Source organism: Canis lupus, chromosome 4, assembly GCF_003254725.2.
Source record: "Canis lupus dingo isolate Sandy chromosome 4, ASM325472v2, whole genome shotgun sequence".
NCBI classification, from domain to species: domain Eukaryota; kingdom Metazoa; phylum Chordata; class Mammalia; order Carnivora; family Canidae; genus Canis; species Canis lupus.
Window position 1 is genome coordinate 22,031,080 of NC_064246.1, and position 16,230 is coordinate 22,047,309.

Here is a 16,230-nt window from a genome sequence, read left to right on the forward strand (position 1 = left end):
GCAGGAGGACCATAGTACATCTGAGGTTCTTGGACAAGCCTTGAAAAGGCTCAGAGTGCCCTATGGGGCCAGGGACATGTTAGAAAGACTGACCAACTGTCAGGATCAGGTCCTGATGAGGAATGAAGCCAGACCGAGGCAGGGGGCTGGGCTTGGTTGAGCCAGTCACAGAGCGCTGATTGGAAACTTCCCTGAACTCATCCTAGACATGCGTGGAACACATTAGACTCATGTTCTGGAGTGCCTCCTGTAGGCCTGGCCCTGTGCTGGGTACATGTGTCTGCCTCCTGAGGGACACCGTAGCCCTGCGGTAGATGCTAGCCACCTTTGTTTTACAACCAAGGAAGCCCAGGCTCAGGCCATCAGGCTGACTTGTCCAGAGCCATGCAGTGACCTCTGAGTAGAGGCCAGTGCGTCTGTCTGCCTTCAAAGCTGTTCTGGTCACCACAGGCCGCAGCTGGTTTCCTTCTGCAAGGAAGTGTGTATTTATTTGGCTTCTGCTAAGCAGTCACTCTGGTTTTGATGCTTTGCTAGCAGTGATTGTGCTGTCTGGCCAGCAATGGGTGGCTTCCTCAGGAAAAAGTGGGCTTCCTTAGGAAATGACCCTTGTTTCTCAGAGTTTGGCCACTCTGACTTTTGGCTGAATTGGCACCTGGGACACATACCTCACTGAGCCAGTGCACCTTGCTGTCTATCCCGGGTGGCAATCTCTGGGCACATGCTCCCTGGCTCAGGTGCTCCCACGTCTGGCAGGCCCTTAGCTCACCTTGTCAAGGCCAGTACTGTTGCGTCATCCCAACCTGTTGCTGTTGGCTGGTTTCCTGCCTCTCCGTGGGGAAGGCATTTTAGGCTCTATGAACAGAGTTCCTGCAGGGGGCTTTCCTGTGGCCATTCCTTTCCAGGAGGGGCTCAGAGCTGCAAGAACATCTGCCCACAGCCCTGTCTCAAGGTGAGATTCCACAGACAGTCCTCAGTTGGGTGGGGAGGTGTCAGAGACAGGAAAGGAGGTGTGGGTAGCACGTTCCTGATTTTAGAGAGGGGCGTGTATGCTCCTGGATGGAGGGAGGGGTGTTGCTGACTTGGCCATGGACAGCTGCCATTTTAAGCAGGACCAGATTTGCTGGCATGAATTGTAAAAGAAACCATGTAGGGAGAAAAAAAAAATCCCAGACCATATTCCTTCTCACCCTGGCCCCTGCCACCCCAAGCCCTCTGTCATCAGCACAAATTGCAGTCCCTCACCGGTTCTCTATAGATATTTCCAGTCCTTCCCAGTGTTTTGTTATCCTGGAAGGCACCAGAGGCCAACCTGGGGAACATTAGTTTTCTTCAGCTCCCTAAAGAGTCATCAACCTCCCTAAATCATCCCAAGCAAACACATATTCCTAATAAAAACACTGTGTTCTCTCTGTAAGCAGGGTGTCCAGGGAAGCACTTCTCAAACTTTATCACGCACGTACATCACCCGGGGACCTTGTGGAAATGTAGATTCAGATTCATCATCTGGAGTGGGGGCTCCAAGAACCTGCATTTCTAGTAAGCTTCTGGGTGATGCCAGTGCGGCCCCTGGGGAGGTCACACTCTGGGTATAGAAGCCCCAGGCAACCCCACCTCAACCTCCCACTAGCCAGCTCAGCCTCTCCTTCTTTTTTTTTTTTAATTTTATTTATTTATTCATGAGAGACACACACAGAGAGGCAGAGACATAGGCAGAGGGAGAAGCAGGCTCCCCATGGGGAGCCCAATGCTGAACCCCGGAATCACGACCTGAGCCAAAGGCAGATGCTCAACCACTGAGCCACCCAGGTGCCCTCAGCCTCTTCTTCTGAAGCCCCTACTGCAGGAGTGTCTGAGGTGGGGAGAGGGGAAGGAGGTTGGCTTATGTCCCCTCCTTAGCCAATGCTTCTTGTTTTTTCATATCTCTCTTCCCTCTGCAGTATTATTCTTTTATTTCTAGCTCCTTTGTTCTCAGCTCTAGCTTTCTCCCAAGGGACCACCAATATAGCTATAGGACTCCTAAGACCAAGAGGCTGTGGGGATTTTGTTCCATGTTGGTAAAATGTGATTCCCCTGTGAAGGCTGAAATTATCTCCCTGAATCCCCATCCATCTTTTATCACTGTCCACTTTCTACTTGATGCTTCTCGTGTAAATTCCTGATCTTACTCTGTCGTTAGGGAGGGGGGAGTGGACCAAGAAGCAGGGGGCCTGAAGTGTCTCTCTGTATTTCTGTATCTCTCTTTCTTTCTTTCTCTCTCTCTCTCTCTCTCTCTCTCACACACACACACACACACACACACACACACACCCTCTGGGCTTTGCCAGGAACTGCCAAGAATCATGTTCCTTTCTGGGCCTCAATTTCTTTATGCATATACTATGGGGTTCAGCTGGCAAATAATAGAAGCCTTCTCTACCTCTAACATTCTTTGAGTTTAATAAATCAACCAGCATACTTTAGGTTCTCCCTACAAAATCTGAAGCCTTCACTTTTTAAAAAAGATTATTTATTTGAGAGAGAGAGAGAGTGCTCAAGAGTGAGCATGAGCACGGATGAGAGGGAGAAAAAGCCTCCCTGCTGAGCAGGGAGCCTGATGTGGGGCTGGATCCCAAGACCCCTGGATCATGACCTGAGCTGAAGGCAGATGTCTAGCTGACCAAGCCACCCAGGTGTCCCAAACCTTAATTTTCTATTCAAACTCCACCTCAATCTTCTGTGAGTCTTTAGAATGATCTTCACTTTCTCTGGGCCTTGGTTCCCTGATTTATAAGTTAGGGGGTAATGAGAATCACCTGATCTGGGCAAGTTAGGACCTAAAGAGAGCTTTGGATGTAAAGGTACCTCGTGTTGTTCTTGGCAAAGAAAGTTTCTTAGTCAGCTTGGGCTGTTATAACAAAACACAAGATAAAGCTGCTGGCAGGTTCAGGTTTTAAGGAAGATTCTTCTTTCCAGCTTGCAAACTGTTGCCACTTCATGGTGTGCTCACATGACCTCCTCTTTGTGTGTGAGTGGAGAGAGAGAGAGAGAGAGAGAGAGAGAGAGAAAGGGAGCTCTGGTCTCTTCCTTTTCTTAAAAAGACACTTATCCTATTATGGGATTTCTGTCCTCATGCTCTCATCTAAACCTAATGACTTTCCAGAGGCCCTACCATCACACTAGGGGGTAGGGCTTCAACATACAAATTTGGTGGTGGGGGTGGGGGGCAGACAAACATTTAGTCCACAACAATAAGGATTAGTCAATATAGTTGAATTGGTTGGTCCACCTGGGAAAAATGAGCAGACTGCCTGGTGAGCATGAGGAGCAGTGAAGTTGTACCACAGAAGTGTAGGCAAGAATCAGAGATGGACCCTGTCCTGCGATCAGCTGGCACAGAGATTTAACTTGAAAGGATGGGAGGTGGTAGCTAAGAAGGAGACGTCAGACCCTAGGATCTGAAGAAGAAATAAAGCAGAGGGGGTGGAAGTGGGAAGAGCAGAGTGGAGGAGATCATTCCTAGAATTCTGAAGTAACTCTTGATGAGTGGACATTGGCTGGAAGCCCGAGAACCTCTTCTGACCCTTCCACACAGAATGGATGCCTGCTGGGGGATAGCCGCAAGAGGGGTCAGGGTCTGGGGGTGTCAGCGCCTGATTCAGGAGCTCTGAGTGGCAGAGATGTCTGGGGCTTCCAGTGGGGTGGGGAAGCCCAGACACAACCTGCTTGACTCTTTCAGGGTCTTCGCCATCCTGGCTGGGAGGTCAGGAAGTGCTGAGGGGGTGTGCAGAGGAGGGCTGTTGTGCTAACAAGGGATTTCATCCTGAAAGCACTGGTTGGGGGTAATGATGGCAGCGATGACACTGACAACATTTGCAAGGGGATGGAACTGGGTACCGTCATTAGGGTCATCTTTGTTAAGATTTCAAGATTCCATCTGGGTGTCATTTTTAAATCTGTTGAAAAAAAAAAAAAAAACACCGCGTGCTGATCACTGATCAGTTCCGTGTAACTGTGCTCCGGGGAACTTTGCTTCTGCTGAATTAGTATTCTCCAGGCAAGTCATGAAAAACGTATTTGAGGTTTAACTATTTCATCTGAAAATAAAGGGTGACATCTGTGGTCCTGGGGGGCATTTCCCCTCGAATATTAGATGCTTCCCAACATTGCTCATGAGAATAAAGTAATATGGGTAACAATTTTTTTTGCCCAACACCTCGGTCCTGTTCATCATGTCCGAGGGGGGAAGGGGAGGATGGGGAGGGTGAATTCCATTTAGGGGCTTTTCGTGTAGATTTTCTTCTGGCATTATTGACCTCGAGGAAATCCCCAGGAAAGAGAGAAGGGGCAAGGCTCAGTCACCTGTTAAAATCTCAAAGGTCTCTCTAGAGAAGACCCGTCCTGAGCGGCCGCTCTGGCTCAGTGTGTGCGGTGCTCCGCAGGCTGAGTCCCTCAAGGGCTCCAAGGGACCGAGCGTGACCCTAAGTTGGTTTCTATAAAGTGCAACCTGAGGGGGGAGCTGGGGCTACCTGACAGGGAGGGGGGCGGCTCCACCCTCCCCGGAGGGCTCCCCAGGTGCCGGCCCCCGGCCCGGCCAGCAGGCGGCGCGCACGCGCGGTGGGGCCCGGAGGGAAGGCCCCGCCCCCGCCCCGCCCCCGCCCCGCCCCTTCCCCGGCCCGCCTCAGGCCGGAGCGTGCGCGCGCTCGACGCCGGGGCCGCGCACGCCGGGGCCGGGGAGCCATTTCCGGGAGGGGCGGGGCGGGGCGGGGCGGGGCGGGGCGGGGCGGGCGGGCCCGCGGGCGGTGGGACCTCCAATCTCGGCGGCGGCGGCTGCAGGGGGAGCCCGCGCTCCGCCGCCCGCGAGTCGGTCGCGTGGAGAGGAGGAGCCGGGCCGGCGACAGGGAGAGGCTGCGGGGAGAAGGAGCGGGGCGGCGGACTCGGGGCAGGGCAGAGGCGGGGGCCGCCGCGGCTCCGGAAGGGGGAAGGTCGGGCTGGGGCGGAGGGCTCCGGGGTGGGCGGGGGGCGGGCGGGCGGCCGGGGGCGCGGGCTGGGGTGGGCGCGCCGAGCCCCGCGGGCTGGGAGGGCGGCGCGGGGGAGGGGCGGGAGCCGGCGACCGGTGCGGGAGGCCTCCGGGGCCGCTCCGCGCGGTGGGAGCGGACGGGGCCGCCGGGATGCGCTGATGCCTGCGAAGGGAGGAAGGGCTGCGGGTGGGGGCCACGGGGCGGGGCCGGGCCGCCCGGGGCGTCGATCCTCGGCCCGCCTGCGCTGCGGGCCGGGCTCCCGGGGCGTCCGATCCTCCGTCCGCCTGCGCTGCGGGGCCGGGCTCCTCGGGGCGTCCTATCCAACGCCGGGCTGCGCTGCGGGGCCGGGCTCCTTAGGGCGTCGGATGCTCCGCTGGGCTGCGCTGCGGGGCCGGGCTCCGGGGGCGTCCGATCCTCCGTCCAGCTGCGCTGCGGGGCCGGGCTCCCCGGGGCGTCCGATGCTCTGCCGGGCTGCTCTGCGGGGCCGGGCTCCCGGGGCGTCGGATGCTCCGCTGGGCTGCTCTGCGGGGCCGGGCTCCCCGGGGCGTCCGATGCTCTGCCGGGCTGCTCTGCGGGGCCGGGCTCCCGGGGCGTCGGATGCTCCGCCGGGCTGCGCTGCGGACCCGGGCTCCTTAGGGCGTCGGATGCTCCGCCGGGCTGCGCTGCGGGGCCGGGCTCCCGGGGCGTCAGGTCCTCAGCCGGGCTGCGCTGCGGGGCCGGGGTCCCGGGGCGTCCGATGCTCCGCCGGGCTGCGCTGCGGGGCCGGGCTCCCGGGGCGTCGGATGCTCCGCTGGGCTGCGCTGCGGGGCCGGGCTCCCGGGGCGTCCGATGCTCCGCTGGGCTGCGCTGCGGGGCCGGGCTCCGGGGGCGTCCGATCCTCCGTCCAGCTGCGCTGCGGGGCCGGGCTCCCCGGGGCGTCCGATGCTCTGCCGGGCTGCTCTGCGGGGCCGGGCTCCCGGGGCGTCGGATGCTCCGCTGGGCTGCGCTGCGGGGCCGGGCTCCCGGGGCGTCCGATGCTCCGCTGGGCTGCGCTGCGGGGCCGGGCTCCCGGGGCGTCCGATGCTCCGCTGGGCTGCGCTGCGGGGCCGGGCTCCCGGGGCGTCCGATGCTCCGCTGGGCTGCGCTGCGGGGCCGGGCTCCTCGGGGCGTCGGATGCTCCGCCGGGCTGCGCTGCGGGGCCGGGCTCCCCGGGCTGCGCGCGGAGGTGGCGGCGGGCGGGGCGCTTCCCCGGGCGTCCACCTGGGGGGCTCGCTGGGCGGGAGGCTGGGTCCGGATTCGTCGGGTCAGCCGTGGGAGGGGAGCAGGGTGCAGCAGGGCCCTGATTGGGCGGCTCGGGTGCTGGGGGCGGGGCGCCCTAGCTGCGAGTGAAATCGGAGCTCTCAAAGGAGGGAGAGAACCATTTCTAGACTGCTGCCGGGACTCTAGGCGGGCCGGGAGACGGTTTAAAGCTTTGGAAGTAAACAAACCCGGTTCCCTTTTGCAGAGGGGAGGCGCCGCGAGCACGGCCGAGGGAGGACGATGCCCGGTACGGACCTTCTGATGTTGGTGAGTCTTTCCCAAACATCCCCCCCACCCCACCCCCCCACCCCGCCCCCAAGATGAGGAGCTCGTCTCTTGAGTTTTATTTTTAGATCAAAGGATCTGAGCTTGTAGATCTCACTTCTGATGCTTGCTTCTGGTCGCTGAGCGTTTCTGCTGCCTTTTAATTTCGGGGTTACTGGTTGGGATGGCTAAATGACTGTACTAAATACATGAGTATATTTATATTGAATGGATATGAAGAATCTTTTACAGAATTCTTGCAGTTGATTTTAATCTTTCCCTTCCCATACTTCCAGAACAGTTTAAAAACTTCTATTAAATTTTGCCTGGGGCTTCCATTTATTCGTTTATAAGTGTTTGCCTCCCAGACTAGAGTTACGATTCCTCAGAAAGCAGTCATCATGTCATTATTTGTTGAAAGATGAATAAACAACTGTCATGGTGCTCTGTGTATAGTAAGTGCTTAGCAAATGCTTGTGGAGTTAAACTCATTTGAATTTAAGCTCTTTGGTTACGCTGAAGAATATGCCTGCTTTGGAAGACACTTTTTTCTCTCCAGATCTTTTTGTGCAGTTTTTATTATTATTATTATTATTATTATTATTATTATTATTATTATTACTATCATCTGAGCAAGGAGAATAGCATTGCCAAATGAGTGTTTACCAAAATGAGGTTTTATTCTTGGAGCATTTATGATTCCATAGAGGCTCTTCATTGTGAGTATTGCAGGGAGCTCATGGCTTTCCAATGCTATCTTGAAAAAGAGCATTTTGTTTTTAATAAGCTGATTTTCTCTGAGTCTCATGTCTCTTTGTACAAAAACATTGATTTCAGAACAGTTTTTGTCCCTCTCCTTATCTCACTACCCCAGAGAGCTGGTAGTGGTCACTGGGAAATTGAAAAACAAAACAAAACAAAACCCAAAAAACCAACCTAGTAAAAAAAACCTGGGGGTTTCTTATACCCAGTGCTGACTTTCTGTGGTGGCAAAACCTATAAGGTGTGTGGGAGGGATAAAGAAGGAAACTAAGTTCTGTTCTGAGGCAGAGAGCAAGGATGACTTTTGAGACCTAGGTAAATACTTTGCTTATTCACAGATCCTGATAAAGAGTTCGCTTAAAATAGCCTCTTGCCTCAAATTTCATGGATTGTCAGTAGAGATGATAAATAGCCTTATGTGATTTTAAATTCTTATTTCAGGAACCATGTGTTAGAAAAATTGAGAACTATACATAAACAAAAGGAAACAACCCCCAATAATTACACTACTCAGAAATAACCACCTAAGTGGGCCAATGCAGAATGATTTGTAACAATTGGCAATTTGTTTTTCCTCTTACAGATCAGTATGTTTGTGTAAGTTAAGGTTTCCGTCTTGGGTGTAAGTAGGCTACACCTTCATACCCAGAGATGTGCTTGGGACTTCTTGGGCCTGTGGGCTCTCTTAAACAGTCTGACCAGTCAGTGCTTTTTTTATTCAGAATATTACCTTGGGTATCCGTTTTGTTTTGAAGTATTTCTTTAAATATTTTTTTTTCTTTATTTATTTATGATAGTCACAGAGAGAGAGAGAGAGAGAGAGAGACAGAGGCAGAGACACAGGCAGAGGGAGAAGCAAGCTCCATGCACCAGGAGCCCGACATGGGATTCGATCCCGGGTCTCCAGGATCGCGCCCCGGGCCAAAGGCAGGCGCCAAACCTCTGCGCCACCCAGGGATCCCTGTTTTGAAGTATTTCTGTAGCCACCACCATTACTTTTCATTTCTTCATTTGATGATCTAGAATATTTAGGTTGTTGATTTGCTTGTTGGTGTAAGGAATTAATTCACAGATAATGACTGGCTCTCAAGAATACTCAGGATCTGAGGATACTGAACATATTTCTTGAGGAGCTTTTCTGGAGAAGTTGTCATCCCTTCTGTGCCCGTGCTGTGCTCTTTGAGGCCAAATGGTAAAGAACTAGTGGCCAGGCCCAGGTTGTCGCGGGGGGGGGGGGGGGGGGGGGGTGCAGTAAACCATCATTATCTGCATTCTTTAGCTACTTTGTATGAAGTGTGAGACATCATATTCTGGGCCCTCTAACTGGGAAGAAAGGACTTCAGTTAATAAAAGCTATCTCCATGCAAGGCAGTGTATTGTAGAGCCTCAGAAGTAGAAGCAATCTTAGCGGCTGTATGATGCAACTTCTTACTTGTGTTGTATGTGAATCCTTTTTAGAGCATCTCTGATGAATGGATATCCTGTCATCCATCCTTTCTGCTGGGGGAATACAATGGGCATAAGCTAGGACACAATCCAAGGTGGATCCAAGAATAATAATATAAGTCTAATAGCTAACAGTCATTGAGCAGATTTCACATGTTAGGTGCAAGAAATAGATATGCTACATGTTCATTTAATTTTCACAAAAACCCTTTGAAAAATATGCTGGCATCCTCCTTTTGTGGGTGAAAAACCAGGCTTAAGGAGGGTACCGCAGCTATGAGGTGGTGGAGCCGAGTTTTTACTACGACTGGTCTGACTTCAAATCCCTCCTTCTTACCTGCTCTGTGATGCTGTCTCTGGGCCACATTGTCCTTAAGAGACAGAGGTTGCTGAGCTTTGTGACTGATGGGAGAGGGTTTGTGTGGAGTGGGGCGGTGGGGGTGGGGGGTGGAATAGTTCTGCCCTCTGAGGGGCCACTTTGGAAGCACGGCTGTGGGGGTCCTTTTGTTTTCTAGTATGGTCTTGCCTGAAAGTATGTTTTATTTTCCAGGTCTTTTCATTTATTTTCTCTTACTTAGAAATTAGGGCATCATTTTGAAATTTTAAAAATTATGCTCATAGAGGTAGTCTTTGAATTCTGTTTCAGAATGATAAAGGGGCATATAAAATATTTGTTCTAAAAAGAGGTCATTGAGTTTGATAGGGTTGGAAACTACTTGTGTGGACAGGGTACTGTGACACTAATGCATGAAGATGAACTGGAGTCTGTACATAACAAGCCTCAAATTCCAGACCACAGAGCTTGGGCTGTCTGTCTTCAGTGCCATCCAGCCCTTAGCTTTGCCCTCGTTTGATAAGGGTGGTTTGCCTGGCTTTTTCCATTTGCTCACTCATGTCATGAACTGTAATACTGTCCACCTGTGTCTCGAGAATAAAAAAGGTAAGAGTGTTAGTTGGAGACTTGCGATGCTTTCAGAAGGATTTCAAGTCTGAAAATTTTTTTTTAGCAGTTAACTCTCCACTTTGGCAACCATTCACTTTGCTAGGGAATGGTGTCACTTTGTAAGTTGTCAAAGACAGCATTTAAGAGCAGAGTACTTTATAAAGCTAAGTCTACTGCTTTGGGTGGCTTTTCTCTTTTCCCACCTGGTGAATCATACACTCCATGGTAGTGCTGGGTGGGGTTTGAGTGATAGTTTATCTAGGGTCAAGGTTCTTAACTGTGATTTTGCTCCCCAGGAACATTTGGTAATGTCTGGAGACATTTTTGGTTGTCATACTTGAGTGCTAGAGGTCAGGAATGCTGCAACTCAATGTCCTACTATGCACACAGCCCTCCACCACCAAGAATTATGTGGCCTAAAAGTCAGTAGTGCTTGGGTTGAGAAACCCTGGTCTAGGGTTCCTTAAAATAGGTCATAGCATCTGGGTAGCCCTTGCTTTCATATGGGTGGGAGAATGAGCCTTTTTTTTTTTTTTTTTTTGAGTTTAGTGGGTCTGTTACAGTATTACTTGGGGTTATTTTGCCCATGGATCAAGTCCTGCTGCTTTGGAATGTATATATTGGACGGTATGCAGCATAATCTTCTGTAACACAGTAGAAGCTTAAGAAATGCTTTCCTTTGCAATATTTCTGCAGCACTCTTGATTTGGAAACAGTAAGCCTGTCTCAGTTTTGTCTGTTAGGTTCAAAATGGAATCTTTCCAGATCTTAGAGCTTTATCTTTGAGCCTCAAATCTTTATCAGGCATGCTTTCTTTCTGAATGTCAGCTGGGATTTGAGCAATAAACCAAAAGATGGACACTAAAAGCTCATTTCTAGTATTTGAATCTGGTGTCTTATTTGTAAGATTGTCTAGAAGGAAGGGAAAATTCATGGGAACTGATAGGACCTTTAAAATTTTATTGACCATTTGTATGGCCCTTGTGAGATGAGCACTATATTTGGCACTGTTCCAGTCTTACTAGTAAAGCAAAATGATAATAACCAGTTTAATAATTTCTCTAGCCATCAGTCTAAAGGAAGGAGGGGTTATAAATAGATAAACCTCAAATCCCAGTATTTGGCTTGGCTTTGCAGTCTGTGTGTCAGGAAATTTTTAGTAACATTTGCTTTCTTAATTAGGCTTTGCCCAATATACTGTTATATACAGTTTGTACACATTGGTGGCAGAACTGGGAATCGTTTTGGGATTAAGAATTTTCCATAGGGAATTGATTTTTAGTGAATCAGTCTGTATAAAGAAACATACAGAACACAATTACTGAGAGAAAAACCATGCTAGGGGGTGAGGGGAAATAGGCATCTGGGAAGATGGAATAGTGCAGGCTGAAGAGTTGGTTGGACCTATCAGTTATCTCCTGGCACCCACCAGTAGTGTGATTGAGAAGATAAAAGGCTATTTACAAAGCTGGGCAGAGTTAAGAGACCTGTAAGGGTGGTGAGACACCTCAGGGCTAAGAGCTATTATCATTCTTAGGCCTGAAGGGGCAAAGAGGGAGTAGCTTATGGAACCTTGGAAGTTTAGCTGGAGGAGAGAGTAACCTATAGAAATGCTGCCACTGCTAACTGGGAGCCTAGCAGGAAGGGAATCAAGGGGAGTACATAGCTCAGACTCTTTCTTTTCCCACCTTCTGATCTAATGCTGGAGCCTTTCATCTGCCAAACCCAACTGGAAACCAGAGGATAAGTAAGGGCCTGGGTGATTTAATTCATAGAACGCTAGAGGCCTGTGAGGCACAGAGAAGTGGAGAAGGTTGGGTGGAGGATCTGGAGGAGCCAAGGGAGCATAGCCAGCATGCTAAAGTTGAGGTCAGGTTGGTTCTGAAAGGCACATAGGAAAAGGTAGCTTGTTAGCAGAATCTTGAAGAACAGATAGAACATGGAATGTTCTAGAAAAGGAATGTTCTCACTGATAACAGAAGGATAGATTCAGAGGCAAAGTGTTGCCACGGCTTTGGCAAGGCTGGATGGAGCTGCTTTTTTCCAGGAGTAGCCTTAGAATCTTAATTGCCTGAAGGGCTTTTAGAAATCCTGCAGCCCAACTTCCCTTGCTGTGTGGAAATCCTTTCCACCGTGCTCTGCCAGGGGTGGGTGCAGAATGCTTTCTCAGGGAGTTCTTTCCATTGTTGGACAGCTTTAATTGTAGGAAGTGTTTCATTTGTCCAGATCACCGAACATATCCAATAGGGTTAGGTTTGGTTGTAAAGAAGAGAAAAACTAAAGTAATAGAGATTTTTAAAAGGTAGAAATGAATTTCTCTAAAGTAAGAGAAACCCAGAGTAGACCCTTCCTGGCTGATACGGCCATTCCTAGGCTCCACACACGGTGCATCCCCTTCTGGTCCAGGATAGCTGCTCTGAGCTTGAGCTGTTAGGTTCATGTTTTATTTGGTAGGAAGAGGAAAAGCAAGGAGAAGGGATTGTCCTCCTTTGTAATTAATAGTTTTCATGTGAAATTCATTAATACATATAGAGAGCTATTATAAGGCACATACCTACATTTTTAAGAAAAACAATAAAACAGTCATACATCTATCCCCTAGGTTAAGAAATAGAATATTTACCCCTAGTCTCATGTGCCTCACCCTGATTATATCTCCTTTCCTCCCCTCTAGGTGTAACGGTTCTGATTTTTGGAACACTCTCTTGCTGTGTTGAAAAAAAAAAGTGTTACCATCTATGTATATGCCCTTAAGTTTAATTTTGTTCATTTTTTAACTTCCTCTAAATCAGTTTCTATGTATTTTTTGTGAGTTTGCTATGTTGCTCAATATTTGTGAGATTCATCCATGTTATGTGTAGTTCATGAATTTTAGTTCATTCATTTTCATTGTTGCATAATATTTTACTGTATTACTACCACAATTATCCAATCCATGGTGATGGACACTTGGGTGGTTTCCAGTTTGAGGCTTTTTTGAACATTACTGTAATGAACTTTCTTGTATATGACATGTGATTAAAAGTCTAAGTTTTTCTGGGATTTATTCCTGGGAATACAATTGCTGCATTGTGACTTCACTAAATAATGCCAGACTTTTCAGAAGAAGTTGATACAGTTTATACTCCTAGCAACAGTGTTGTGTAAGACTTCTTGTTCCTACACAGTTTGACAAACTCGGTGTATACAAGGCTTTTTATTTTTTTGCCTATCCAGTAGAGTGAGAGCTAATTGATTCCCATATGCATTTCCCTGATTACTGATGAAGTTAAGTGTCCTTTTCATTGTATATTGACTATTTGGATTTCCTGTTTTGTGGATGCCTCTTCTAGTCCTACGCTTTCTCAATTATGTATTTCTGTGTAGCTCTATTAGATCTTATTGTACGTATTTTGAGATTTTGTTGCTAGGTGCATACAGACTTAAAATTGTTACATCTTACCTAGTAAGTTGCACTTTTAATCTCAGTGCTTTTTGACTTAATATACTTATGTGAGCTTTTTGTCATGAAATGGGCAACCTGTAAATGTTTGATGAATGAATGACTTGCCTGTTGCACAGGGAGAAACTGCAGAACAGTCTTCCTTCTGGTCTGTTCTTCTGGCACACTATTATTTATGTGGCCTATTATCCCATAAAGTGGATAAATCACTTTTGAATTAAAAAAAAACAGTAGAGTTTTCTTTTTTGAGGTATAACTTGCATTAACAGTAAAGGGCACAAGTCTTAATTGTATAGGCTGATAATATTTGCACGTGGATGTACTACTTGTTGCCCAGATACCAAAAATGTCCAGCATCTGGGCAAGTCCTCCTATCCCTCCCATTTGGTACCCACAAAAGGTTATCCTTCTCACTACAGATTCGTTTTGCTGATTTTTGAACCTTATACAAATGGAAACATACAGTATATTTTCATTTGCGAGTGTCCTTTTTGCCGGATCTGTGACATTCAGCCATGCTCTTATGTGGCAGTGATTTTAAAAATTGGGGCTGCGTAGTTTTACCTGTATAAAATACCGCAGTTTATTCATTCTATAGTTGATGAGCATTTCTGTTTCTAATTGTTGGCCGTTTTGAATAACACTGCTACATTCTTGGACATGTCTTTGGGTAAACATAACATTGCCAGGTCCTGAGTCCTACTGTCTGACAGGTTTCCCAAGTGGCTGTACCGATTTATACTCCCACAGGGTTTTCTTAATGCATAACTTGCGCTTTTAGCTTTTGGGGAGCAAACCTTGTATTTCTGTTATCTGCACACTAGACGTGGGAGATAGCATTGAGAACTCTTTCCTAAAGGTAGGGTTGGCACTTTTAAAGTGTGGAGTGCCCTTCCTTTTTTCTGTGATTTCCCTGGAGAGTGAATGCCTACCGAGTCCTTATTTATCACGTCTCTAACTATTAATAGACATTTGAGGGAAAGAGAGCAACCATGGTTCTCTATTAGGGGCAGAGTTTAGATTTGTAAATCACCATTTGTAGCAGTTAATTCAAAGGTAAAACCATAGTCCTCTGGAACTCTTTGAGACCTATGCAGCTATTGTGGTATATTTACACTTTGCACTCCTTATTAGGGAGACCTTTTTTCCTGGAGGTTTTTCTGAAAGCATTTAAATGTATTCCTCTGAAATGCATTTTGGGAGATAGGACTGATGTATTCCCTTTTAGAATCATCTTGAATTCTAGTCTTACTAGTGCTGAGACAGTTGAGGCAAGTAGAAAATTCTCTTTTCAGACCCTAGTAGGAAGGTCTGGAGGATGAACACAAGCATGCTGTGGCAGGTAGGGGTGGGGGGCTGCTCCTTGTCTAGCTGCATTGCAACCAGGGCAGACAGCGGCCTAAGGGTATGTGTTCAACCCAGCCCTTTTTGATAAACTTGTGGTTTCAGATGCTTTCCCAAGAGTCATAACTATAGCAGTCAACAGCAGTCTATCCAGATGCCTGAAATCAGGCTTATGATCTGTAAACATGAGTAGGTAACCAATGTAATCCTGCTTTGTAGGTAAGAGAGCACTTGCAACCTTCTGATTGAATTAGCTAGTTGAAGGCTGAGAGTTGATTTAATATCTGTCTCATTAAACTGAGGAGCAGCTTGTGATGAGCATTACGATCATCTCTAAGAAAACACAAGTAGACATGGGCAGCAAACCACTTAAAGCCTCTTCAGGCTCTGCCTGTGGGACTTTGCTTGAGTTATTACAAAGCTTACTTTTCCTCGTTGCTTACTGAAGAGGAAAGGAAAAATGTTTATCATCAGAGATTCAGGTCATTAAATATTTAGTAGTTATTATCTGCAGTCGATCTGTTATTACCTTACTGCATTGGATATTCACAGCAACCCTGTAGGTTGATTGAAGGGAGTATCTCTTTTTTGCCTTATGAACTTTTTGTTGAATTATAACAATGGCATCTGTTTTTGCAGATGAGCAAAATCCAGCTGCACAGAGGCTCCTGTGCCAGAGGTCACACAGAGCTAAAATTAGAGTAGAAGCCTCTGATTACCAGTCCAGACTTTCGAGGGCACCACAGCTGCCTGTAGAACACCAGTAACAGGATGCTCAGAGTCCATAGGAGTAGTGATGAGTGTCAGTTCAGAACAACACTTAGAGCTGGCTGTCCTTTTTTGATATCCTGTGTAGTGGGCTGGAGTAGAGTGCATGCTTGTGAGCTGCCAAGGAAGTTTTAAAAAAATTTCATCATTTTAGCACTTAGTAATTCTGTTTATAGACTCTTAAAAATGTATACCTTAGACAATAATGACCTACATTGTCTAGTTTATATATAATTGCTCTACAATTTCTTAAGTTATTTTTAGATACTTAGGATTGCTTTCATTTGGAGTCCAAAGCTTTACTCTCTGTTCCTGGAATTGCAGAGTTTCTGCTGGTTTTGGCCCATATGGAAACTTTTTTCAGAAAGGCCTTTGGGTTTTGGGTTTTTTTTTTTTTTTTTTTTTTTTTTTTTGGTTTTGTTTTCTTTAAAGAAAGCCAGTGAATCTTGGTGGGTGGTTGGTCTTAGTTGAGAAAACATTTGGTAGACATAATGGAACTGCTGGGTCATAATGCCTTTTTTTTTTTTTTTTTTTTTTTAAAGCATACAGCTCATTGGTTTTTACTATGTTTGCAGAATTGTGCAACCATCACCACAGTTTTAGAACATTTTCAGAAGAGACCCCAAACCCTAGCAGTCCCTTCCTTATGTCCTCCTGGTCTGCTAGCCCTAGGTGACCCCCAAACTACTTTTTGTCTGTAGATTTCCTTATTCAGAACACTTCAAATAAGTGGAGTCCTATGATGTCTGGTCTTTTGTGATTAGCTTTTTTCACTTAGCGTGATGTTTTGAAGGTTCATCCTTATTGTAACTTGGATCAGAATTTCATTTTTTGTTATAGTCATAAGGCTCTTCCTGGAGAATTTTAAGTAATGGGTAATAGTTCTCATCTATAGGCAACATACAGGGCTTGGGTTTGCTCTACATATAATAGGATACTTTGTCATATTACAGCTACATTATTATTCATTTTAAAGAGGGGGTATT

At 47.6% G+C, this 16,230-nt stretch overlaps 1 protein-coding gene across 2 annotated transcripts in view; it reads left to right on the plus strand.

Annotated features, from left to right (window-relative positions):
• The first annotated feature begins 930 nt into the window (after window positions 1-930).
• Window positions 931-16,230, plus strand: part of SGPL1 (sphingosine-1-phosphate lyase 1) — a 56,547-nt gene continuing 41,247 nt past the window's right edge. The window contains exons 1-2 of one of the 2 annotated variants that reach the window (XM_035714955.2): window positions 931-949; window positions 6,481-6,542. In XM_035714955.2, coding sequence (XP_035570848.1) covers window positions 6,516-6,542 — 27 coding nt within the window. In that variant the 5' untranslated portion in view covers window positions 931-949; window positions 6,481-6,515. Of the gene's footprint in view, window positions 950-4,784; window positions 4,962-6,480; window positions 6,543-16,230 lie in introns of those variants that run through there. The other variant, XM_025434615.3, reaches the window with a different exon arrangement.